The sequence below is a fragment of the Salvelinus namaycush genome, chromosome 14, assembly GCF_016432855.1.
Source record: "Salvelinus namaycush isolate Seneca chromosome 14, SaNama_1.0, whole genome shotgun sequence".
NCBI lineage: Eukaryota > Metazoa > Chordata > Actinopteri > Salmoniformes > Salmonidae > Salvelinus > Salvelinus namaycush.
Window position 1 is genome coordinate 2,520,622 of NC_052320.1, and position 26,100 is coordinate 2,546,721.

Below are 26,100 nucleotides of genomic sequence, written 5' to 3' on the forward strand. Positions count from 1 at the left end.
CAGAATCAGCCAAAGCCAGCAGGAGTGGGAGGAGGATGATCAGGTTTTTTTTTTTTTCTTCTTCCGGTGGTCTTGATCTCTGGATCCCTCTTGAGTCATGTGTCTTATTTCATCATGCATCATCATCATGCTTAAAGCATCAGACAAGCTAAATGTGTATAGTTGATTTTATTAAAATACATAAGGTGTATCTATATATGAAAAAATACACGTTTCAAATTTTTGACCAAGAACAAACGACTTTTGGACGACCAAGATTTTTGTGGGGTCGGGGACATCCCTAACATCCAGATGCACGTTGTCCAGCAATCATGTGGGCTCAGATCTGACGGAAGTGAATCATGCGGGCTCAGATCTGACGAAGTGAATCATGCGGGCTCAGATCTGACGAAGTGAATCATGCGGGCTCAGATCTGACGGAAGTGAATCATGTGGGCTCAGATCTGACGAAGTGAATCGTGCGGGCTCAGATCTGACGGAAGTGAATCGTGTGGGCTCAGATCTGACGAAGTGAATCATGCGGGCTCAGATCTGACGAAGTGAATCGTGCGGGCTCAGATCTGACGGAAGTGAATCGTGTGGGCTCAGATCTGACGAAGTAAATCGTGCGGGCTCAGCTCTGACGGAAGTGAATCATGCGGGCTCAGATCTGACGGAAGTGAATCATGCGGGCTCAGATCTGACGGAAGTGAATCATGCGGGCTCAGATCTGACGGAAGTGAATCATGCGGGCTCAGATCTGACGAAGTGAATCACGCGGGCTCAGATCTGACGGAAGTGAATCGTGTGGGCTCAGATCTGACGGAAGTGAATCATGCGGGCTCAGATCTGACGAAGTGAATCACGCGGGCTCTGATCTGACGAAGTGAATCATGCGGGCTCAGATCTGACGGAAGTGAATCGTTGATTTGATTTAATTGAACATAATGGTTCAGTCTGATCTGAATAAACCATGAAGCCAGTACACACACACGCACGCGCACACACACACACACACACAGATGAAGGCCCATGGCATCTGAACCACGGCAGCTAATCGTAACAGATTAAGTCACTCGTCCTTCAGTAGGAATAGACCAGCTATGAATTCTCTGTTATTTATGCATGCTAGCTGAAGGCAGGCTAGTCGACCTGACATGGCCGCATTGAGATAATCGGAGAAATGAATATGTGTGCGTGTAGGGGGTTCAGGGGCTGTTCTCTCCCCACACGCCAGACCACTCCACAGGCCAATCACAGGCCACTTATCAACAGGCACACAGATAGCAGCCAGCAGCCACATATCATTATTTTCCTGCTGCCTGAGGAGGTAGTCTGTGTACGGTTGTAAGCCCTCCCCATTGTGTCCATAGCTCAGCCAGTCACCTAACCACCCATCATCAGTCAGCCAACCAGTCATTCACCCACCCATCATGTCAGCCAGCCAACCAGTCATTCACCCACCCATCATCAGTCAGCCAACCAGTCATTCACCCACCCATCATGTCAGCCAGCCAACCAGTCATTCATCCACCCATCATCAGTCAGCCAACCAGTCATTCACCCACCCATCATCAGTCAGCCAACCAGTCATTCACCCACCCATCATCAGTCAGTCAACCAGTCATTCACCCACCCATCATCAGTCAGCCAACCAGTCATTCACCCACCCATCATCAGTCAGCCAACCAGTCATTCACCCACCCATAATCAGTCAGCCAACCAGTCATTCACCCACCCATCATCAGTCTGTACTTGGCCATTCAAGGACACTCCCTGCTCTGCTTCCTCTCTCCCTCCCTTCCTTCCTTCCCTCTTTCCTTCCCTCCCTCCCTTCCTTTCCTCTTCCTCCCTCCCTCCCTCCTCCCTCCCTCCTCCCTCCAGGCCAGTGAAGTGATGTGATTTCCATTTGGTCCTTTGCAGCCCCACACACAGCCTTGAGGGACAGGTGTAAATGTACCCCTGACCTTGATGCTCAGACACGCTCACACACACACACGCGCTCAGACACACACACACACACAGATACCCACACTGAAAAGACGTCCCATCTGCCCCCGTGCCCACTCTTAGTAGCATAGAAAGTTTCCTTCTCTTCCCTTTCTCTCGCCTCTACACCCTACTCTCCATCTCCTGCCCGGACGAAGCGGAGAAAAGGAGAAGAAAAGAAGAATAAAAAGAATGAAAAGAAGGAAGGAAATAAGAAATGAGCAGTAGAAAAGCGAAGAAGGAAGAAGAGGAGAGAAGGAGAAGAAAAGGAGAAGAAAAAGAGAAAAGGATGAAGAGAAACGAGAAGAAAGGAAGAGAGGAAAGAGGAGAAAGAAAAGAAGAAGAAAAAGAGAAAAGATAGAATAAAAAGATAAAATTATAAATCAATAAAACAATGAATAATATTTATAATAAATTAAAAAAAAAAAAATAATAAAAATCGAAAGAATAAGAAAAATATAAAATTCTAATAAAAAGTAGAAGAAATTAAAAAGATATAATAAATATAAGGAAAATAATAATAAAAATAATAAAAATATACTATATTCTGGAATAGTGTCTACTGTCTGGGGTTGGGCTGTATTCTGGAATAGTGTCTACTGTCTGGGGTTGGGCTGTATTCTGGAATAGTGTCTAACGTCTGGAGTTGGGCTGTATTCTGGAATAGTGTCTAATGTCTGGAGTTGGGCTGTATTCTGGAATAGTGTCTAATGTCTGGGGTTGGGCTGTATTCTGGAATAGTGTCTATTGTCTGGGGTTGGGCTGTATTCTGGAATAGTGTCTACTGTCTGGGGTTGGGCTGTATTCTGGAATAGTGTCTACTGTCTGGGGTTGGGCTGTGTTGAGGAATAGTGTCTAACGTCTGGAGTTGGGCTGTATTCTGGAATAGTGTCTGTCTGGGGTTGGGCTGTATTCTGGAATAGTGTCTACTGTCTGGGGTTGGGCTGCAGTATTGAAATGACTAAAAGGCCAGGGCCTGTATGCACAAAATGAAATGAACAGGAGGACCTGATCCTAGATCAGCACTCTATATGCTTTAGATACGGGCCCTATATGTTATTACAGTGTTTATACCAAGCCTTCTTGTTCTCTTCCTGGACATTCTCCCAAGTGTAAGGAGATGTGTTCATAATGACAATCATTGTGGTATGGAATTCACTGCTCTCTTCCCTGTTCCACAGGAGCTGGGTCGGTCCGACTCGCCGTCAGAATGCGAGGGAGAGGGCGAAGGCGAGAGCTCTGACGGGCATAGCGTCAACGAGGAGTGTAGCAGTGACGCTAAAGACATTGACCAGGACAACCGCAGCTCCTCGCCCTCCATCCCCAGCCCCCGAGACGGGGAGAGTGACTCGGACTCCTCCGCCCAGCAACAGCTGCTCTTACTGCAGAGACAAGAGAGAGAGAGGGAGAGGGTGAGAGAGGGGCAGTCGCAGCACCCTCCGGTTACCCAGTCTTGTCAGCCAGGGACCTTCTGTGGTCGCTCCACCACCCCTCCATTACCTTCCACGTCCTCCTCAGCCCCCTCACTGGTCCCCCAGGTCCCACCCTCCTCCGCACCCCCCACTTCTCTTCCACTGCCTCTACCGCCTCCTATGCCCCAACAGGCCGGCCCCCTCTCTCTCATCCAATCGGGGGCGTCGCTCCACCCCCAGAGGCGGCCCTCCCCCTTGCCTCATTCTCCACAGCAGGGGATGTCTCAGGCTCCACCCCCAGGACCGCCAGGCTCCACCCAGTCGCTACCAAGCACGTTCCACGGCCCACTGCCCCACCCATCATCCATGCCACACCCACTCCAAACTGGCCCCTCTCACCTGCCCCACCCCCACTCCCTGCCCCCTCAAAGCTTCCCATTGGGCCCCCAGTCTCAGGTCCCGCCCTCCCCGCTCCCTCTCAGTCAATCGCAGCAGCCGTCTCACAGGGCCCACACGCCCCCCGGCCAATCATCGTCGTCCCAGGGTGGCTCGTCCAATCAGCCGCCCCGCGAGCAGCCCCTACCCCCCGCCCCTTCCATGTCCATGCCCCACATCAAGCCTCCTCCCACCACCCCCATCCCCCACATGCCCAACCGCGACCCTCAGTCTCACAAACACGGGCCTCCACACCTCTCAGCGCCCCCCTTCCCCCAGATGCCCTCCAACCTGCCCCCTCCACCCGCCCTCAAGCCCCTCTCCTCCCTGTCCACCCACCACCCTCCTCCTGCCCACCCTCCTCCCCTCCAGCTCATGCCCCAGGGCCCAGGCCAGCAGCTCCAGCCTCCACCAGCCCAGCCCCCTGTCCTCACCCAGTCCCAGAATCTCCCCATTTCAGAGAGAGAGCGAGGCAGCCAGCACCACCCTCCTCCTCCTCTACCCCCGTCCGGACCATCACCATCCTCCCACCCCAACACATCCCAACAGTCCCCGTTCCCTCCTCACCCGTTCGCCCCTGTCCTGCCCCTCTCCTCCTCTGGCTGTCCTCCCCCCTCCTCATCCTCCTCTCTACCACCAGGCCTCCAGCCCCCCTCTTCCTCCATCTCCATGCCCCTCCCAGCCTCCGTCGGCTCCGCCTGCCCAGGTCCCGCCCTCCCACCTGTACACATCAAGGAGGAACCTCTCGACGAATCAGAGGAGCCCGAGAGCCCTCCGCCCCCTCCACGGAGCCCCTCCCCCTCCCCTACCATCGTCAACACGCCCAGCCATGCTAGCCAATCAGCACGGTATGACCGCACCCACACACTGTCAGAATTTGAATGTGACTACCTGTTGTGCTTCAGTGGCTCTGTCTGTTAGAGGTAGGCAGGATCTGTTAATGGAGGTAGACAGGATCTGTTAATGGAGGTAGGCAGGATCTGTTAATGGAGGTAGACAGGATCTGTTAATGGAGGTAGGCAGGATCTGTTAATGGAGGTAGGCAGGATCTGTTAATGGAGGTAGGCAGGATCTGTTAATGGAGGTAGGCAGGATCTGTTAATGGAGGTAGGCAGGATCTGTTAATGGAGGTAGGCAGGATCTGTTAATGGAGGTAGGCAGGATCTGTTAATGGAGGTAGGCAGGATCTGTTAATGGAGGTAGGCAGGATCTGTTAATGGAGGTAGGCAGGATCTGTTAATGGAGGTAGACAAGATCTGTTAATGGAGGTAGACAAGATCTGTTAATGGAGGTAGGCAGGATCTGTTAATGGAGGTAGGCAGGATCTGTTAATGGAAGTAGGCAGGATCTGTTAATGGAGGTAGGCAGGATCTGTTAATGGAGGTAGGCAGGATCTGTTAATGGAGGTAGGCAGGATCTGTTAATGGAGGTAGACAGGATCTGTTAATGGAGGTAGACAGGATCTGTTAATGGAGGTAGGCAGGATCTGTTAATGGAAGTAGGCAGGATCTGGTAAGAGGTAGGCAGGATCTGTTAATGGAGGTAGGCAGGATCTGTTAATGGAGGTAGGCAGGATCTGTTAATGGAAGTAGGCAGGATCTGTTAATGGAAGTAGGCAGGATCTGTTAATGGAGGTAGGCAGGATCTGTTAATGGAGGTAGGCAGGATCTGGTAATGGAGGTAGACAGGATCTGGTAATGGAGGTAGACAGGATCTGTTAATGGAGGTAGGCAGGATCTGTTAATGGAAGTAGGCAGGATCTGTTAATGGAGGTAGACAGGATCTGTTAATGGAGGTAGGCAGGATCTGGTAAGAGGTAGGCAGGATCTGTTAATGGAGGTAGACAGGATCTGTTAATGGAAGTAGGCAGGATCTGTTAATGGAAGTAGGCAGGATCTGTTAATGGAGGTAGACAGGATCTGTTAATGGAGGTAGACAGGATCTGTTAATGGAGGTAGACAGAATCTGTTAATGGAGGTAGGCAGGATCTGGTAAGAGGTAGGCAGGATCTGTTAATGGAGGTAGGCAGGATCTGTTAATGGAGGTAGACAGGATCTGTTAATGGAGGTAGGCAGGATCTGTTAATGGAAGTAGGCAGGATCTGTTAATGGAGGTAGACAGGATCTGTTAATGGAGGTAGACAGGATCTGTTAATGGAGGTAGACAGGATCTGTTAATGGAGGTAGGCAGGATCTGTTAATGGAGGTAGGCAGGATCTGTTAATGGAGGTAGGCAGGATCTGTTAATGGAGGTAGGCAGGATCTGTTAATGGAGGTAGGCAGGATCTGTTAATGGAGGTAGACAAGATCTGTTAATGGAGGTAGACAAGATCTGTTAATGGAGGTAGGCAGGATCTGTTAATGGAGGTAGGCAGGATCTGTTCATGGAGGTAGGCAGGATCTGTTCATGGAGGTAGACAGGATCTGTTCATGGAGGTAGGCAGGATCTGTTCATGGAGGTAGGCAGGATCTGTTCATGGAGGTAGGCAGGATCTGTTCATGGAGGTAGGCAGGATCTGTTCATGGAGGTAGGCAGGATCTGTTCATGGAGGTAGGCAGGATCTGTTAATGGAGGTAGGCAGGATCTGTTAATGGAGGTAGGCAGGATCTGTTAATGGAGGTAGGCAGGATCTGTTAATGGAGGTAGGCAGGATCTGTTAATGGAGGTAGGCAGGATCTGTTAATGGAGGTAGGCAGGATCTGTTAATGGAGGTAGGCAGGATCTGTTAATGGAGGTAGGCAGGATCTGTTAATGGAGGTAGGCAGGATCTGTTAATGGAGGTAGGCAGGATCTGTTAATGGAGGTAGGCAGGATCTGTTAATGGAGGTAGGCAGGATCTGTTAATGGAGGTAGGCAGGATCTGTTCATGGAGGTAGGCAGGATCTGTTCATGGAGGTAGGCAGGATCTGTTCATGGAGGTAGACAGGATCTGTTCATGGAGGTAGACAGGATCTGTTCATGGAGGTAGGCAGGATCTGTTCATGGAGGTAGGCAGGATCTGTTCATGGAGGTAGGCAGGATCTGTTCATGGAGGTAGGCAGGATCTGTTCATGGAGGTAGGCAGGATCTGTTAATGGAGGTAGGCAGGATCTGTTAATGGAGGTAGGCAGGATCTGTTAATGGAGGTAGGCAGGATCTGTTAATGGAGGTAGGCAGGATCTGTTAATGGAGGTAGGCAGGATCTGTTAATGGAGGTAGTCAGGATCTTTGTTTCTAATCAGATATTAAACTACATCCCATGTCTGTTAATAGAGGTAGTCAGGATCTTTGTTTCTAATCAGATATTAAACTACATCCCATGTCTGTTGAAGATGCTTGCCATTTTGATGCATTTAGCACATTTTCTATGCTAATGTATTTTTTCGGTTTTTTTAATCATTCATGATTTACAGATTTTAAGACAAGGTGTTCAAGTAGAATGTTAATGACTTACGTATACAAGTCGTATGAGTCTTTTGAGAACTGTGATGTTAGCCAGCTGTGAATCCTGGAATATTTCATGTGTATTTCTATTAAAGTATTGTTAGCCAAACTACATCCTTATTATATATTAATGTGTATTTCCTTTAAGTATTTGTTAGCCAAACAGTGCTTCTTTACAAAATCTGAATGTTGTTTTCCTTTGTGTGTCTCCTAGGTTCTACAAGCATCTGGACCGTGGCTACAACACGTGTGCTAGGACAGACTTCTATTTTACTCCTCTGGCTGCTTCTAAACTGGCCAAGAAGAGAGAAGAAGCACTGGAGCGGGTCAAGAGGGAGGCCGAGCAGAAAGCCCGGGAGGAGAAGGAGAGGGAGAAGGAACGAGAGAGGGAACGGGAAAGAGAGAAGGAACAGGAGAGAGCTGTGGTGAGGGGTTTTGGTGTAATTTTGTCTCTCAACTTCACGCTGGGAATTGAAACCACATTTTGTTCTAAAACCTCCTATATGTTTCTCATTCCCACTAGAGTATTTGTGACCGACCAGCTAGATTAGGTCTTATGTAGCAACATTTGAAATTGTGCTTTTTACATTGGATAAAAGTAGAGACTCAGAGCTAGAAAATGGTATATCATACACTGCAGTTGAGGAACAATCGGAAAGTAATTCTGCTTTGAAAGTTGATGAACTTGTAACCTCACTTTTGAGAAAATGGCCCTTGAATATTTTGGTACCTCCTGGAGAGCTCTTCTTTGTCTACACCCATTCAGCATCGTTCACACCATCTTAAGCTTTAGCCCCACCCATCTCTTTAAGGATTCACATGTGAGGCCATGTACTAAACAGACAAAGATGTCAAGATTAAAGGCTGGTTTATACTACAGGTGTATTCGTAAATTTAATCTGGAGTGCCAGAGTGTGCTCTGGGCGTTCATAAACTCAGAACGTTGTCAGATTGGCCACTCGTAAATTCAGAGCGCTTCGCTCTCAAAGCATTCAGAGTGCACGTTTACTGACACCGGCCATCTTCAACAGGTGTTGAGCGTTTGTAAATTTGTCCGTTATTCTGCGAGTGCTCACACAGACGAGTGCTCTGAAATCGGAGTAGATAGCCAGAGAGAATTTACCAGCTACGTCTATCGACAGTTGTTGCAGTGACATCATGAACATTCTATTGAAATAGTTACTTGCATAGTGGAGTCTTTTGTTTAGACATGTAGCTAGCAGCTAGCTAAACAATGAACCGTAATCCCAACTCATAACGTTACTACCCTGCATGAATCTGAAGGTAGCTAACCAACCTGGTTCAATGTTAGCTAGCTAACATTAGGCTATAACTAGCAATGCAAATGGTTCTGAGATACAAATAATATTACTACACAGATCATACATGTCACGTTAGCTAGCTAACATTAGGCTATAACTAGCAATGCAAATGGCTCTGAGACACTAATACTATTACTACACAGATCATACATGTCACGTTAGCTAGCTAGCAGTACACTTTAACTTGAAATTAAAATTACTTTTCGACAAAATTAGAAACGTGCAATATCTGAAAATGTAGCTAGCTAGAGTCTCTTACCCGTAAACATGGATGGAAGCTTCTCCCTCTCTGACACAGATGCCATGGTTGTCCTTAGTTTGAAGATGTAATCCGGAGACAGCTGTTTTATACAACAGCCTTCTGTGTTCTCTTTTTGACTCCGTCTGCATATTTGCAATCAAACGGCAGAATTCTCTTCATCTCCTTAGCTATCATACTCTAATTCCACTGATTTCAAAACTGGGTCTTCCAGAAAGGGGAGAGCAACACTGATGCAGTTCCTACTACGTGATATCTTTATAAAAATCTGCGTTAGAAAGGATTACCTACACATACTGACCAGCTCATATTATAAACAGGATTATCTACACATACTGACCAGCTCATATTATAAACAGGATTATCTACACATACTGACCAGCTCATATTATAAACAGAAGCCCGCTACATGGCAGACCAATCCGAACTCATCTCTCGGCATGTCCAGCCCACTCATTATCTCAGCCAATCATGACAAGCAGGAAGGTTGCTCTCAATTTTTCCATGGCTAAACCATCTAGGCTCCTAATTTAACAATATTATTCGTATTTACAGATGGCATACAGGTTATGTTATTAAGGCTCATGAAAGTTCACATGTTCCAAAAAATGAATTTTGATCAAATATAATGTTTACGTTCAAATGGCTCTCCTGTGAAGTAGTGACACGCGATATACACCCAGTTTCCTGAAACGAGTCACATTTGTATAACCTTTTCCTTACAAACTGTTCCAACCTCCTTAGAACCTGTTCCAACCTCCTTAGAACCTGTTACAACCTATTATAACCTGTTACAACCTATTATAACATCCTTAGAACCTGTTCCAAGCTTACAACATATTGTAACCTCCTTATAATGTTTTACAAGCTATTATAACCACCTTACAATCTGTTACAACCTCCTCATAACCTGTTACAACCTGTTACAACCTCCTCATAACCTGTTACAACCTGTTACAACCTCCTCATAACCTGTTACAACCTCCTCATAACCTGTTACAACACTCCTCATAACCTGTTACAACCTGTTACAACCTCCTCATAACCTGTTACAACCTGTTACAACCTCCTCATAACCTGTTACAACCTGTTACAACCTCCTCATAACCTGTTACAACCTCCTCATAACCTGTTACAACACTCCTCATAACCTGTTACAACCTCCTCATAACCTGTTACAACCTCCTCATAACCTGTTACAACCTCCTCATAACCTGTTACAACCTGTTACAACCTCCTCATAACCACCTTACAACCTGTTACAACCTCCTCATAACCACCTTACAACCTGTTACAACCTCCTCATAACCTGTTACAACCTCCTCATAACCTGTTACAACCTCCTCATAACCTGTTACAACCTGTTACAACCTCCTCACAACCTCCTCATAACCTGTTACAACCTCCTCATAACCTGTTACAACCTCATAACCTGTTACAACCTGTTACAACCTCCTCATAACCACCTTACAACCTGTTACAACCTCCTCATAACCACCTTACAACCTGTTACAACCTCCTCATAACCTGTTACAACCTGTTACAACCTCCTCATAACCTGTTACAACCTGTTACAACCTCCTCATAACCTGTTACAACCTGTTACAACCTCCTCATAACCTGTTACAACCTGTTACAACCTCCTCATAACCACCTTACAACCTGTTACAACCTCCTCATAACATGTTACAACCTCCTCATAACCTGTTACAACCTCCTCATAACCTGTTACAACCTGTTACAACCTCCTCATAACCTGTTACAACCTCCTCATAACCTGTTACAACCTCCTCATAACCTGTTACAACCACCTTACAACCTCCTCATAACCTGTTACAACCACCTTAAAACCTCCTCACAACCTGTTACAACCTCCTCATAACCTGTTACAACCTGTTACAACCTCCTCATAACCTGTTACAACCTGTTACAACCTCCTCACAACCTGTTACAACCTCCTCATAACCTGTTACAACCTGTTACAACCTCCTCATAACCTGTTACAACCTGTTACAACCTCCTCATAACCTGTTACAACCTGTTACAACCTCCTCATAACCTGTTACAACCACCTTAAAACCTATATCATTCTTACACGTTATAACCTCCCAGTGTGTGTGTAACCTCTGTACATATCTATTTGTTCCAGAAAGCCTCCAGTTCGTGTCACGACGGCCGTATGGGTGACCCCCAGATGGGTGGCTCCGCCCACATGCGTCCTCCCTTCGACGGCCCCCCTACCTCCATCGCTGCAGTGCCCCCCTACATCGGCCCCGACACGCCCGCCCTGCGCACCCTCAGCGAGTACGCCCGCCCCCATGTCATGTCCCCGACCAATAGGAACCACCCCTTCTTCGTCTCCCTCAACCCCAACGACCCCCTGATGGCCTATCACATGCCTGGTCTCTACAACGCCGACCCGGGCATGCGGGAGCGCGAGCTGCGAGAGCGGGAGATGAGGGAGAGAGAGATGAGGGAGAGGGAGCTGAGAGAGAGGATGAAGCCTGGGTTCGAACACAAACCCCCGGAACTAGAAGGCATGCACCCCTCGGCTAACCCCATGGAGCACTTCGCCCGACACGGCGCCATCTCCTTACCTTCCATGGCGGGACCGCACCCCTTCGCCTCCTTCCACCCGGGTCTCAACCCCCTGGAGAGAGAGCGTTTGGCGTTGGCCGCGGGACCCCAGCTCAGACCAGACATGAGCTACCCGGAGCGGCTGGCGGCGGAGAGGCTGCACGCCGAGAGGATGGCGGCGGTGGCCAACGACCCTATCGCCAGGCTTCAGATGTTCAACATCACGCCTCATCACCACCAGCACTCCCACATCCACTCACACCTGCACCTGCACCAGCAGGACTCCCTGCACCAAGGTGACACGCCTGGCCATACAGAAACGTTTCTTACTAGATCAAGATCAAGTTTATTTGCCACCTTCTAGTGAAGCATTTATATCACAGCTTCAGCATCACTTATTTTCTGATTTTAAAACAATACTGTAAGCAAATATGGCAATATATATATCTCATTTTCAATAGCTATTTTCTTAATGACTTTGTTGCTAGCCCAGTTGATTGTCCTTTGTATTTGGTATGCCTTGATGACTGTAACCTCTAATGATCTGTGGATCCCTAGCAGCTGTAGCATGCCGTTATAATACATATATATATATACAGTGCATTCGGAAAGTATTCAGGCCCCTTCAATTTTTCCACATTCTGTTATGTTACAGCCTTATTCTAAAATGGATTTTGGATCATTTTTTTTTATGACATATTCAGACCCTTTATTCAGTACTTTGTTGAAGCAGCGATTACAGCCTCAAGTCTTCTTGGGTATGACACTACAAGCTTGGCACACCTGTATTTGGGGAGTTTCTCCCATTCTTCTCTGCAGATCCTCTCAAGCTGTGTCAGGTTGGATGGGGAGCTAATTTCAGGTCTCTCCAGAGATGTTAGACCGGGTTCAAGTCCAGGTTTTGTCTGGGCCACTCAAGGACATTCAGAGACACGAATAGACTGGATAGTTACTACTGTCTGGGTGTCAGGTTACTGCTACTATCTGGGTGTTAGTTTACTACTGCTATCTGGGTGTCAGGTTACTACTACTATCTGGGTGTCAGGTTACTGCTACTATCTGGGTGTCAGGTTACTACTATCTGGGTGTCAGGTTACTGCTACTATCTGGGTGTCAGGTTACTGCTACTATCTGGGTGTCAGGTTACTACTACTATCTGGGTGTCAGGTTACTGCTACTATCTGGGTGTCAGGTTACTGCTACTATCTGGGTGTCAGGTTACTGCTACTATCTGGGTGTCAGGTTACTGCTACTATCTGGGTGTCAGGTTACTGCTACTGTCTGGGTGTCAGGTTACTGCTACTGTCTGGGTGTCAGGTTACTGCTACTGTCTGGGTGTCAGGTTACTGCTACTGTCTGGGTGTCAGGTTACTGCTACTATCTGGGTGTCAGGTTACTGCTACTATCTGGGTGTCAGGTTACTGCTACTATCTGGGTGTCAGGTTACTGCTACTATCTGGGTGTCAGGTTACTGCTACTATCTGGGTGTCAGGTTACTGCTACTATCTGGGTGTCAGGTTACTGCTACTATCTGGGTGTCAGGTTACTGCTACTATCTGGGTGTCAGGTTACTGCTACTATCTGGGTGTCAGGTTACTGCTACTATCTGGGTGTCAGGTTACTGCTACTATCTGGGTGTCAGGTTACTGCTACTATCTGGGTGTCAGGTTACTGCTACTATCTGGGTGTCAGGTTACTGCTACTATCTGGGTGTCAGGTTACTGCTACTATCTGGGTGTCAGGTTACTGCTACTATCTGGGTGTCAGGTTACTGCTACTATCTGGGTGTCAGGTTACTGCTACTATCTGGGTGTCAGGTTACTACTATCTGAGTGTCAGGTTACTGCTACTATCTGAGTGTCAGGTTACTGCTACTATCTGAGTGTCAGGTTACTGCTACTATCTGGGTGTCAGGTTACTGCTACTATCTAGGTGTCAGGTTACTGCTGTGTCATGTAGTGACTGTATTGTATCATGATAAACTGTATGTACTGTATTTCAGTGTATTAGGATGTATCATGATAAACTGTATGTATAAGTGTACCCTGACCATGTGGTGTTCTGACTCTGTGCAGGCGGTGGTGAATGTCTTGTGTGCCCTCCAGGTTCGGGGGGGCACCCCCTCGTAGACCCCCTGGCAGGAGGCCCGCATCTCGCCCGCTTTCCCTACCCGCCCGGCGCAATCCCCAACCCCCTCCTGGGACAGAACCCACACGAACATGAGATGCTGCGACACCCGGTCTTCGGTAAGAACAATCTAGAGCATATCAATGTCAGATCTTATTTTCACCGTACTGAGCCGAGCCGAGCCGTACTGAGCCGAGCCGTACTGAGTCGAGCCGTACTGAGTCGAGCCGTACTGAGTCGAGCCGTACTGAGTCGAGCCGTACTGAGTCGAGCCGTACTGAGTCGAGCCGTACTGAGTCGAGCCGTACTGAGTCGAGCCGTACTGAGTCGAGCCGTACTGAGTCGAGCCGTACTGAGTCGAGCTGTACTGAGCTGGCTTCATCATACAAATCATAGTTGTTAGAATAGGGCTGAAAAGGACCATGTCAAAAGAAAATACATTATATCTATAAAAGTATGTGGACACCCCTTCAAACTCTTTCAGTCATACCTGTTGCTGACAGGCGTATAAAATCGAGCACACAGCCATGCAATCTCCATAGACAAACATTGGCAGTATAACGGCCTTACTGAAGAGCTCAGTGACTTTCAACGTGGCACTGTCATAGGATGCCACCTTTCCAACAAGTCAGTTTGTCAAATTTCTGCCCTGCTAGAGCACGTCTAGGAGCAACAACGGCTCAGCTGCGAAGTGGTAGGCCACACAAGCTCACCGAACGGGACCGGGGACTGGTGAAGCGTGTAGTGCGTAAAAAAAATAGTCTGTCTGTCGGTTGCAACACTCACTACCGAGTTCCAAACTGCCTCTGGAAGCAAGTCCCCGCAGCAATGTTCCCACATCTAGCGGAAAGCCTTCCCAGAAGAGTGGAGGCTGTTATAGCAGCAATGTTCCCACATCTAGTGGAAAGCCTTCCCAGAAGAGTGGAGGCTGTTATAGCAGCAATGTTCCCACATCTAGTGGAAAGCCTTCCCAGAAGAGTGGAGGCTGTTATAGCAGCAATGTTCCCACATCTAGTGGAAAGCCTTCCCAGAAGAGTGGAGGCTGTTATAGCAGCAATGTTCCCACATCTAGTGGAAAGCCTTCCCAGAAGAGTGGAGGCTGTTATAGCAGCAATGTTCCCACATCTAGTTGAAAGCCTTCCCAGAAGAGTGGAGGCTGTTATAGCAGCAATGTTCCAACATCTAGTGGAAAGCCTTCCCAGAAGAGTGGAGGCTGTTATAGCAGCAATGTTCCCACATCTAGTGGAAAGCCTTCCCAGAAGAGTGGAGGCTGTTATAGCAGCAATGTTCCAACATCTAGTGGAAAGCCTTCCCAGAAGAGTGGAGGCTGTTATAGCAGCAATGTTCCCACATCTAGTGGAAAGCCTTCCCAGAAGAGTGGAGGCTGTTATAGCAACAATGTTCCCACATCTAGTGGAAAGCCTTCCCAGAAGAGTGGAGGCTGTTATAGCAACAATCTTCCCACATCTAGTGGAAAGCCTTCCCAGAAGAGTGGAGGCTGTTATAGCAGCAATGTTCCCACATCTAGTGGAAAGCTTTCCCATAAGAGTGGAGGCTGTTATAGCGGCAATGTTCCAACATCTAGTGGAAAGCCTTCCCAGAAGAGTGGAGGCTGTTATAGCAGCAATGTTCCAACATCTAGTGGAAAGCCTTCCCAGAAGAGTGGAGGCTGTTATAGCAGCAATGTTCCAACATCTAGTGGAAAGCTTTCCCAGAAGAGTGGAGGCTGTTATAGCAGCAATGTTCCAACATCTAGTGGAAAGCCTTCCCAGAAGAGTGGAGGCTGTTATAGCAGCAATGTTCCAACATCTAGTGGAAAGCCTTCCCAGAGGAGTAGAGGCTGTTATAGCAGCAATGTTCCCACATCTAGTGGAAAGCTTTCCCAGAAGAGTGGAGGCTGTTATAGCGGCAATGATCCAACATCTAGTGGAAAGCCTTCCCATAAGAGTGGAGGCTGTTATAGCAGGAATGTTCCAACATCTAGTAGAAAGCCTTCCCAGAAGAGTGGAGGCTGTTATAGCAGCAATGTTCCAACATCTAGTGGAAAGCCTTCCCAGAAGAGTGGAGGCTGTTATAGCAGCAATGTTCCAACATCTAGTGGAAAGCCTTCCCAGAAGAGTGGAGGCTGTTATAGCAGCAATGTTCCAACATTTAGTGGAAAGCCTTCCCAGAAGAGTGGAGGCTGTTATAGCAGCAAAAGGGGGGGACCAACTCCATATTAATGACCATGATTTTGGAATGAGATGTTCGACGAGCAGGTGTCCACATACTTTTGGTAATGTGGTGTATCCGAGTCAGAGCAGTTTAGTCTGGGTCGACTCTATAGTGTGACACGGGATTTATCCGCCAGTGGCATCTCTATTGGCAGTCAATCCCATGGCCTGATCCTGTTGCGTTTCTGTCTCCAGGTACTCCGTACGCCCGGGACCTTCCTCCCCAGATGTCCGCAGCCCACCAGCTCCAGGCCATGCATGCCCAGTCTGCAGAGCTGCAGCGGCTAGCTATGGAACAGCAGTGGCTGCATGGACATCACCACATGCACGGTGGCCCACTTCCTGGACAAGAGGACTATTACAGGTCAGAGAGACACACCCACTTAACCATTTACACACACACACACACTTCAACACACACACTTTAAAGACTACTCTAGACAGCAGCAGTCCTTAGATGGACTTTAAAATAATAATAATTACATTAAATTAGATTTACAGAACAAATATTCAACATAATATAAAATGGTTCTTCTGTGGTTATAAATTCCTGTTGCTAATTAAAAAAGATTTTCATTTGTGTGATTTCTGTAAGATCATGCAGACGATTCAAGTGATCTCGAGTTCCAGAAATGGACTCCTTTTACAGAAAAACCTGATGGCAAGTGATGTTTTACCTTAAGAAGTTACTCTGCACTTTGCATTTTCAGAGTGTGAGCCTATAGGGTCTATATATATATATAGAGAGAGAGAGAGACTGAATGTAGTCACTGTTGTATATGGGGCTGTGGAGCAAGTCTGTATTAACATTTTAAGTTTCGCATTGGACAAATTATACAGACCATTATCCAAATTTGACATATTACGTTTCTTTGCAATTTTACTGATGTGGTGAATTCTAAAATTGTTTAAATGCACGCTTGTACAAGGATTTCTGCAGCTTTGTTCCAGATTCTCCAGCTTGTGACCAACTTGTAATACAATACCAGTGTGTGTGTATAAATCTTGGTAGTGATGCCGGAACATTCTGATATATTTCTATATGTCACCGTGGCGATGCTGACGTGTGTTTGTTCCTTTGTGTTTTAGCCGGCTGAAGAAGGAAAGCGACAAGCAACTGTAACCGACCAAATGGGGACGCAGGAAGTTGCCTAGGACACAGGAACAGGAAGTAGTTACAGAGCAGTCGGTCAGTCAGAGGAACTCGACCTCCGCCCCTCCCAAAACATTTCCCGTTACGAAGAACAACAAAAAAACTGAAGAGAAAAAAGAGGAGGAAGATTTTTCTGTTGTCTGTTTTCCTTCCATGTCTGTTTTCTCTTTTCGTTAAGGACATTGAGAGACGTTGTTTGGTGTAACTACAGCCTTCTAGTAGTGGCACCGACTTCAAGACTGATTGTGACTTTCCTGCATGAAAACTCCTCTAAAGCTTCCACAACGCGTTTGTAGGTAGCACACGTTCACTGTGCTAGTCGACGGAAAGGAAACAAGACGGGAAAAGAGAGTTCCAGACATTATATCCACGGAAAGATTCAAAAACTAAGTGCTATTGTTATTTTAATACATTATTGGAGGTTTTCATAATTTGAACGAAAAGCTGCAGCATGGCATTTTTTTGAGTCTGTAAATAGTATATATATATACATATAATTATTATTATTATAATTGTTACTAGGTGTGGTCTCTGAACCAAGTCATTTATAAACCTCCAATATGTTATTGTGTTCTGAAGCATTATGCCTTGTTTTAACGGGGGAGGGGGCAACATAGCATTACTATAACAGCCAAAGGGTACAGCGATGGTCCCAGTCCTGTGGTGTGGGGGTACCTCAGAGAGCCGTATAGTCCCAGACTCTCACCTACACAAGACTGTCCCATCCACCTCCTTTCATTATACACCTCTTGACAAGCACCATATTGTCAGACAGAATGCCTGAACTTACTGCGTTGAGTTAATGATTTGAGACCCTTGAAGAGGACTGACTATATCTCAGTCACCAAGTCATCTATGGATCAGCATATCCCCCTGTCCTGCCCTGTGCTGTCCTGCCCTGTGCTGTCCTGTCCTGCCCTGCCCTGTCCTGCCCTGCCCTGTAGTGTACAATACCCTGATGCAGACATCATCTATTGCACTCCAAGGAAGACTAGATAGAATCCCTCAGTTACTACTCTATGGATGTTAGGTTACTACTCTATGTGGAAGACTAGATAGAATTTCTCTGTGCTTTTAATTGATTTTGACACTCGACTATGGAGTCAACATAATTAAGAAACATTTAAAAGTTTATAGGCAGATTTTTAAAACCTGTTTTACAATTTTCTTATACAATGTTTTAAAATTGTCTTCGTGTCTTCAAGCTACACTGAGGCGCCAACATGTGTTCTGATCTGACTGTGGGTGAGTGGACTTGAACAAGGGTGCTAGAGGGAACTGCGGGTGGTGACGATGGTGATAACCCTGGTTTCCTCACTCCTCTATTTGTCCAAGTGTGGCTGCTACAGCAAGACTTCTCTAGCCTGGTATATTTGTGCTGTCTTGACAACTCCTAGGGTACCAGGCTAGTGGTTCTCCTCCATGAGGGGATCCTGATATACTGTGTGCTGTGCTGCCATATTCACTGTGACTAACAGGCCTAGCTACATGGGAGGACGTGGGTCCAGTACTGGGTCCAGATTCTATCTAACAGGCCTAGCTACATGGGAGGACATGGGTCCAGTACTGGGAGCAGATTCTATCTAACAGGCCTAGCTACATGGGAGGACATGGGTCCAGTACTGGGAGCAGATTCTATCTAACAGGCCTAGCTACATGGGAGGACGTGGGTCCAGTACTGGGTCCAGATTCTATCTAACAGGCCTAGCTACATGGGAGGACATGGGTCCAGTACTGGGAGCAGATTCTATCTAACAGGCCTAGCTACATGGGAGGACGTGGGTCCAGTACTGGGTCCAGATTCTATCTAACAGGCCTAGCTACATGGGAGGACGTGGGTCCAGTACTGGGAGCAGATTCTATCTAACAGGCCTAGCTACATGGGAGGACATGGGTCCAGTACTGGGTCCAGATTCTATCTAACAGGCCTAGCTACATGGGAGGACATGGGTCCAGTACTGGGAGCAGATTCTATCTAACAGGCCTAGCTACATGGGTCCAGTACTGGGAGCAGATTCTATCTAACAGGCCTAGCTACATGGGAGGACATGGGTCCAGTACTGGGAGCAGATTCTATCTAACAGGCCTAGCTACATGGGTCCAGTACTGGGAGCAGATTCTATCTAACAGGCCTAGCTACATGGGAGGACGTGGGTCCAGTACTGGGAGCAGATTCTATCTAACAGGCCTAGCTACATGGGAGGACATGGGTCCAGTACTGGGTCCAGATTCTATCTAACAGGCCTAGCTACATGGGAGGACGTGGGTCCAGTACTGGGTCCAGATTCTATCTAACAGGCCTAGCTACATGGGAGGACGTGGGTCCAGTACTGGGAGCAGATTCTATCTAACAGGCCTAGCTACATGGGAGGACGTGGGTCCAGTATTGGGTCCAGATTCTATCTAACAGGCCTAGCTACATGGGAGGACATGGGTCCAGTACTGGGAGCAGATTCTATCTAACAGGCCTAGCTACATGGGTCCAGTACTGGGAGCAGATTCTATCTAACAGGCCTAGCTACATGGGAGGACATGGGTCCAGTACTGGGAGCAGATTCTATCTAACAGGCCTAGCTACATGGGTCCAGTACTGGGAGCAGATTCTATCTAACAGGCCTAGCTACATGGGAGGACGTGGGTCCAGTACTGGGAGCAGATTCTATCTAACAGGCCTAGCTACATGGGAGGACATGGGTCCAGTACTGGGTCCAGATTCTATCTAACAGGCCTAGCTACATGGGAGGACGTGGGTCCAGTACTGGGTCCAGATTCTATCTAACAGGCCTAGCTACATGGGAGGACGTGGGTCCAGTACTGGGAGAAGATTCTATCTAACAGGCCTAGCTACATGGGAGGACGTGGGTCCAGTACTGGGTCCAGATTCTATCTAACAGGCCTAGCTACATGGGAGGACATGGGTCCAGTACTGGGTCCAGATTCTATCTAACAGGCCTAGCTACATGGGAGGACGTGGGTCCAGTACTGGGAGCAGATTCTATCTAACAGGCCTAGCTACATGGGTCCAGTACTGGGTCCAGATTCTATCTAACAGGCCTAGCTACATGGGAGGACATGGGTCCAGATTCTATCTAACAGGCCTAGCTACATGGGAGGACGTGGGTCCAGTACTGGGTCCAGATTCTATCTAACAGGCCTAGCTACATGGGAGGACATGGGTCCAGTACTGGGAGCAGATTCTAGGAAGTGGAGGTGTAATGTCGGTGGTCCTATTGCCTCCAGGCTCTCGCTGTTCTCCCCTGCTGGCTGGTCAGCCGTCCCCTCAGCCTGCACAGCTTCTCCTGGCCTCCCCTTCAATGCCGGGGGTGTTGAGTGTACTGTACGCCATGCCATTGACTGTTCTGTTCAGTTCACCTAACTGTCATACCAGTCTACTGGCTGTTAGCTCTCACCTATCCTATGTTAGCCTATGGTCAAGTTCCTTCTACTCCTCTCTGGTCCGTCCATGTGCTCTGTTTGTCTGTCTGTTCAATGCACATTCACTCATCTCATGTACTCCTCTTCATCTGCTGCCTCCTCCTCTTTCAGACACCACCCTCCTCTTTCTGACACCACCCTCCTCTTTCTGACACCACCCTCCTCTTTCTGACACCACCCTCCTCCTCTTTCTGACACCACCCTCCTCCTCTTTCTGACACCACTCTCCTCTTTCTGACACCACTCTCCTCTTTCTGACACCACCCTCCTCCTCCTTCTGACACCACCCTCCTCCTCTTTCTGAAACCACCCTCCTCCTCTTTCTGACACCACCACCCTCCTCTTCCATCTGACACCACCCTCTTCTTCCTGCCTTTTCGTGTTCTCTCCTCTCCTCCAAACCCTTGGATGTTAGGTGTTGTCAATGGTTTATCTTCTCATTTCCAAGCAGCAATAGCAGAATGTCTACACATTCTGACCGGCTAAGATTTATATATATAACTGGTATCTTGAAGCATATTGTATATATTAGTAGTCACCATGGGGATGATGACATGACAATGTAAACAAAAAGTAGAAATAATAAGAAAAAGTGAGTCCTGTGTTCTCTCTCCATTTGAGTATTTTGTAATTTTTTTGAAAAATGTGTGGAATTAAAATAAACGACTAAGTTACACCTCAAGACATCTTATTGGTTTTCATTTAGACACTATTTACATTATTCAAAACAGTAGCTGTTGGTAGTGCATGCTGGGAAATGTTATCGTCATTAGTGGACACAACATGTACACTAAAAATGCAATCTGTGGCGGCGCACTTCAACGACGACTGCTGTCATTTTGAGAAGAAGACATTCCTCTACTGCTCCTCCAGAGATAATGTAGCCTGGTGAATCCACACTGAATGTTACTCCGGAGATAATGTAGCCTGGTGAATCCAGAGTGAATGTTACTCCGGAGATAATGTAGCCTGGTGAATCCAAACTGAATGTTACTCCGGAGATAATGTAGCCTGGTGAATCCAGACTGAATGTTACTCCAGAGATAATGTAGCCTGGTGAATCCAGACTGAATGTTACTCCGGAGATAATGTAGCCTGGTGAATCCAAACTGAATGTTACTCCAGAGATAATGTAGCCTGGTGAATCCAGACTGAATGTTACGCCAGAGATAATGTAGCCTGGTGAATCCAGACTGAATGTTACGCCAGAGATAATGTAGCCTGGTGAATCCAGACTGAATGTTACTCCAGAGATAATGTAGCCTGGTGAATCCACACTGAATGTTACTCCAGAGATAATGTAGCCTGGTGAATCCAGACTGAATGTTACTCCGGAGATAATGTAGCCTGGTGAATCCACACTGAATGTTACTCCAGAGATAATGTAGCCTGGTGAATCCAGACTGAATGTTACTCCAGAGATAATGTAGCCTGGTGAATCCAAACTGAATGTTACTCCGGAGATAATGTAGCCTGGTGAATCCAGACTGAATGTTACTCCAGAGATAATGTAGCCTGGTGAATCCAGACTGAATGTTACTCCAGAGATAATGTAGCCTGGTGAATCCAGACTGAATGTTACTCCGGAGATAATGTAGCCTGGTGAATCCACACTGAATGTTACTCCAGAGATAATGTAGCCTGGTGAATCCAGACTGAATGTTACTCCAGAGATAATGTAGCCTGGTGAATCCAAACTGAATGTTACTCCGGAGATAATGTAGCCTGGTGAATCCAGACTGAATGTTACTCCAGAGATAATGTAGCCTGGTGAATCCAGACTGAATGTTACTCCAGAGATAATGTAGCCTGGTGAATCCAGACTGAATGTTACTCCGGAGATAATGTAGCCTGGTGAATCCAGACTGAATGTTACTCTGGAGATAATGTATTCTGGTGAATCCAAACTGAATGTTACTCCAGAGATAATGTAGCCTGGTGAATCCAGACTGAATGTTACTCCAGAGATAATGTAGCCTGGTGAATCCAAACTGAATGTTACTCCGGAGATAATGTAGCCTAGTGAATGTTACTCCAGAGATGATGTAGCCTGGTGAATCCACACTGAATGTTACTCCGGAGATAATGTAGCCTGGTGAATGTTACTCCAGAGATAATGTAGCCTGGTGAATCCAGACTAAAAGTTATGTTAATTATTATTTAGAAAGAAAATTGGAAGTAGCGTTTAATCTGGATTCACTAGGCTAGAAATGATGCCCTGTTCCTTAAAATCCCTCTACTCCCGAGGCTGTCATGATCATGTGAGAACTGCTGCTTGGTCAGGAGGTGATGCTTGTTGTTTAGCTCAGTGGCTCACCTACCCACAAGACACACAAGGAAACAACAGAGAGAGCTCAAGAGTGGCAGCCCTGCTGGCTGGTTGAATAAATTATTGAATCTCCTCTTCGATGGAACGACTGTGACAAAATGTCAACCCAAATCACTTTCTCACCATAATCTGGTGGTGTACCCCTCTGGCATGGGGGCGCGCGCGCACACACACACACACAGAGAGAGAGAAATATGGTCTGAAAACATTATTGGTATGAATAGCAATGTTGAAAGGATGCTGTTGTCTGTCTTGTCTAAAAGATGTTGATACAGAGCCTCATCCTCAGTCTTTTCTCTCCCTCCTTCCTCACGCCCCAGCAGCCTGCTGACTGCCACACTGTGTGGCAGCGTGGAGGCTAGTGGCTACATACTGTTAGCTCGTTGAGTTGGAGGTTATCTCTAGTTCTGTCCTACAGCGGGTAGGTCTGACAGGCTGCCCTGCGGCTGGGCATCTATTCTTAAAGTGCTTTGTTGTCAAGGATCCTGGTGGAGAAGGAGATTACAGAGGCAAGGAAATGTCACTTCAGATTATGCATGTTTGACAGGTTCACGTGACATGTAATTTCAGATTATGCATGTTTGACAGGTTCACGTGACATGTAATTTCAGATTATGCATGTTTGACAGGTTCAAGTGACATGAGAACAGAAGTATAATGACACATTTTTTCTTTATCATGATCTGAAAGGTGATACTGGTCCTAGATCAGCACTATGAGATGCTTTATGAGTACTGGCCATGATACTAATTTCCTGTTTGTCATCTAAATATGCCTGTCTCGCAATATTTACACAACCGGTCAAAAGTCTTAGAACACCTACTCATTCAAGGGTTTTAATTTATTTTGGACAATTTTCTACATTGTAGAATAATAATGAAGACATCAAAACTATGGAATCATGTAGTAACCAAAAAAGTGTTAAACAACAAAATATATTTTGTATTTGAGATTCTTCAAAGTAGCCACACTTTGCCTTGATGACAGCTTTGCATTCTCTCAACCAGCTTCATGAGGTAGTCACCTGGAATGCATTTAAATTAACAGGTGTGCCTTGTTTTTTTCCTTCTTAATGCATCTGAGCCAATCAGTTGTGTTGTGACAAGGTAGGGGTGGTATAAAGAATATAGCCCTATTTGGTAAAAGACCAAGTCCATATTATGGCAAGAACAGCTCAAATAAACAAAGAGAAATGACAGTCCATCATTACTTCAAGCCATGAAGGTCCGTCAATACGGAAAATTTCAAGAACTATGAAAGTTTCTTCAAAGATGGCGCCGAAGAACATGGCAGATGTTTTACATTCTCCCAACCAATTGTGCTATTTTGTTATTGTTTTGTGTTTTGTGAAACTTATTTTTTTATTTATTGTTTACATAATTAGTTGCTTATGACCAAAAATAACTTCTGGACATCAGAAAAGCGATTACTCATCCGACGAGAAGGATATCCTGCTTTCACTGGAACAGGCCCAGATCCACACCTTTTGCGTGAAGAAAAGCCGGAAAAGAGGACGCAGATCGGGGATCCTTCTGAGAATCCGGAGGCGAGCGAGTAAACTCCCAATGCCTTCCATTCTTCTTGCTAACGTGCAATCGTTAGAAAATAACATTGATAACCTACTATTAAGATGATCCTACCAACGGAACATTAAAAACTGTAACATCATATGTTTCACCCGAGACGTGGCTGAACGACGATGCGGATAATATAGAGCTAGCGGGATTTTCCATGTATCGGCAGAACAGAGACGCTTCGTCTGGTAAGACGAAGGGTGGGGGTCTGTGTCTTTTTGTCAATGACAGCTGGTGCGTGATGTCTAATATTAAAGAAGTCTCAAGGTATTGCTCGCCTGAGGTAGAGTACCTTATGATAAACTGTAGACCACATTATGTACCAAGAGATCTGAGATCTCATCTGTATTATTCGTAGCCATCTATTTACCACCACAAAACAAAGCTGGTACTAAGACCGCTCTCAACCAACTCTGAGACCATAAGCAAAGAAGAAAATGCTCACCCAGAAGCGGCGCTGCTAGTGGCCGGGGACGTTAATGCAGGCAAACTTAAATAAGTTTAACCAAATTTTTACCAACATGTCAAGTGCAACCAGGGGAAATAAATTCTAGACCACCTTTACTCCACACACAGAGATGCATACAAAGCTCTCCCCCGCCCTCCATTTGGCAAATCTGTCCATAATTCGATCCTCCTGATTCCTGCTTACAAGCAAAAACTAAAGCAGGAAGTACCGGTGACTCTCTCAATACGGAAGTGGTCAGATGACGCGGATGCTACGCTACAGGACTGTTTTTCTAGCACAGACTGGAATATGTTCCGGGATTCATCGAATGCCATTGAGGAATACACCACCTCAGTCATCGGCTTCATCAATAAGTGCATCGATGATGTCGTCCCCACAGTGACTGTACGTACAAATCCCAACCAGAAGCCATGGATTACAGCAACATCCACATTGAGCTAAAGGCTAGAGCTGCCGCTTTCAAGGAGCTGGAGACTAATCCGGACGCTTATAAGAAATCCCGCTATGCCCTCAGACGAACCATCAATCAAGCAAAGCGTCAACACAGGATTAAGATTCAACCCTACTACACCGGCTCTGACGCTTGTCGGATGTGGCAGGGCTTGAAAACTATTGCGGACTACAAAGGGAAACCCAGTCGCAAGCTGCCCAGTGACTCGAGACTACCAGATGAGCTAAATGCCTTTTATGCTCGCTTCGAGGCAAGCAACACTGAAGCATGCACGAGAGCACCAGCTGTTCTGGATGACTGTGTGATAAAGCTCTCGGTAGCCGATGTGAACAAAACCTTTAAACAGGTCAACATTCAGAAAGCCGCTGGGACAGAAGGATTACGAGGACGTGTACTCAAAGCATGCGCGGACCAACTGTCAAGTGTCTTCACTGACATTTTCAACCTCTCCCTGACCGAGTCTGTAATACCTACAGTTGAAGACGGAAGTTTACATACACCTTAGCCAAATACATTTAAACTCAGTTTTTCACAAATCCTGACATTCAATCCTAGTAAAAATTCCCTGTCTTAGGTCAGTTAGGATCACCAATTTATTTTAAGAATGTGAAATGTCAGAATAATAGTAGTGATAATGATTTATTTCAACTTTTATTTCTTTCATCACATTCCCAGTGGGTCAGAAGTTAACATACACTCAATTAGTATTTGGTAGCATTCCCTTTAAATTGTTTAACTTGGGTCAAACGTGTCAGGCAGCCTTCCACAAGCTTCCCATAATAAATTGGGTGAATTTTGGTCCATTCCTCCTGACAGAGCTGGTGTAACTGAGTCAGGTTTGTAGGCCTCCTTGCTCACACACGCTTTTTCAGTTCTGCCCACACATTTTCTATAGGACTGAGGTCAGGGCTTTGTGATGACCACTCCAATACCTTAACTTTGTTGTCCTTAAG

General features: G+C 46.6%; 1 protein-coding gene across 1 annotated transcript in view; it reads left to right on the forward strand.

Moving 5' to 3' along the window:
* Nucleotides 1-21,006, forward strand: part of LOC120059547 (arginine-glutamic acid dipeptide repeats protein-like) — a 116,089-nt gene extending 95,083 nt beyond the window's left edge. Inside the window, exons 10-15 of the mRNA XM_039008680.1 lie at nucleotides 3,150-4,663; nucleotides 7,453-7,663; nucleotides 10,969-11,692; nucleotides 13,472-13,642; nucleotides 15,932-16,100; nucleotides 16,826-21,006. Of these exons, the coding sequence (XP_038864608.1) occupies nucleotides 3,150-4,663; nucleotides 7,453-7,663; nucleotides 10,969-11,692; nucleotides 13,472-13,642; nucleotides 15,932-16,100; nucleotides 16,826-16,859 (2,823 nt within the window). The 3' untranslated portion in view covers nucleotides 16,860-21,006. The remainder of the gene's footprint in view (nucleotides 1-3,149; nucleotides 4,664-7,452; nucleotides 7,664-10,968; nucleotides 11,693-13,471; nucleotides 13,643-15,931; nucleotides 16,101-16,825) is intronic.
* Nucleotides 21,007-26,100: the final 5,094 nt, after the last annotated feature.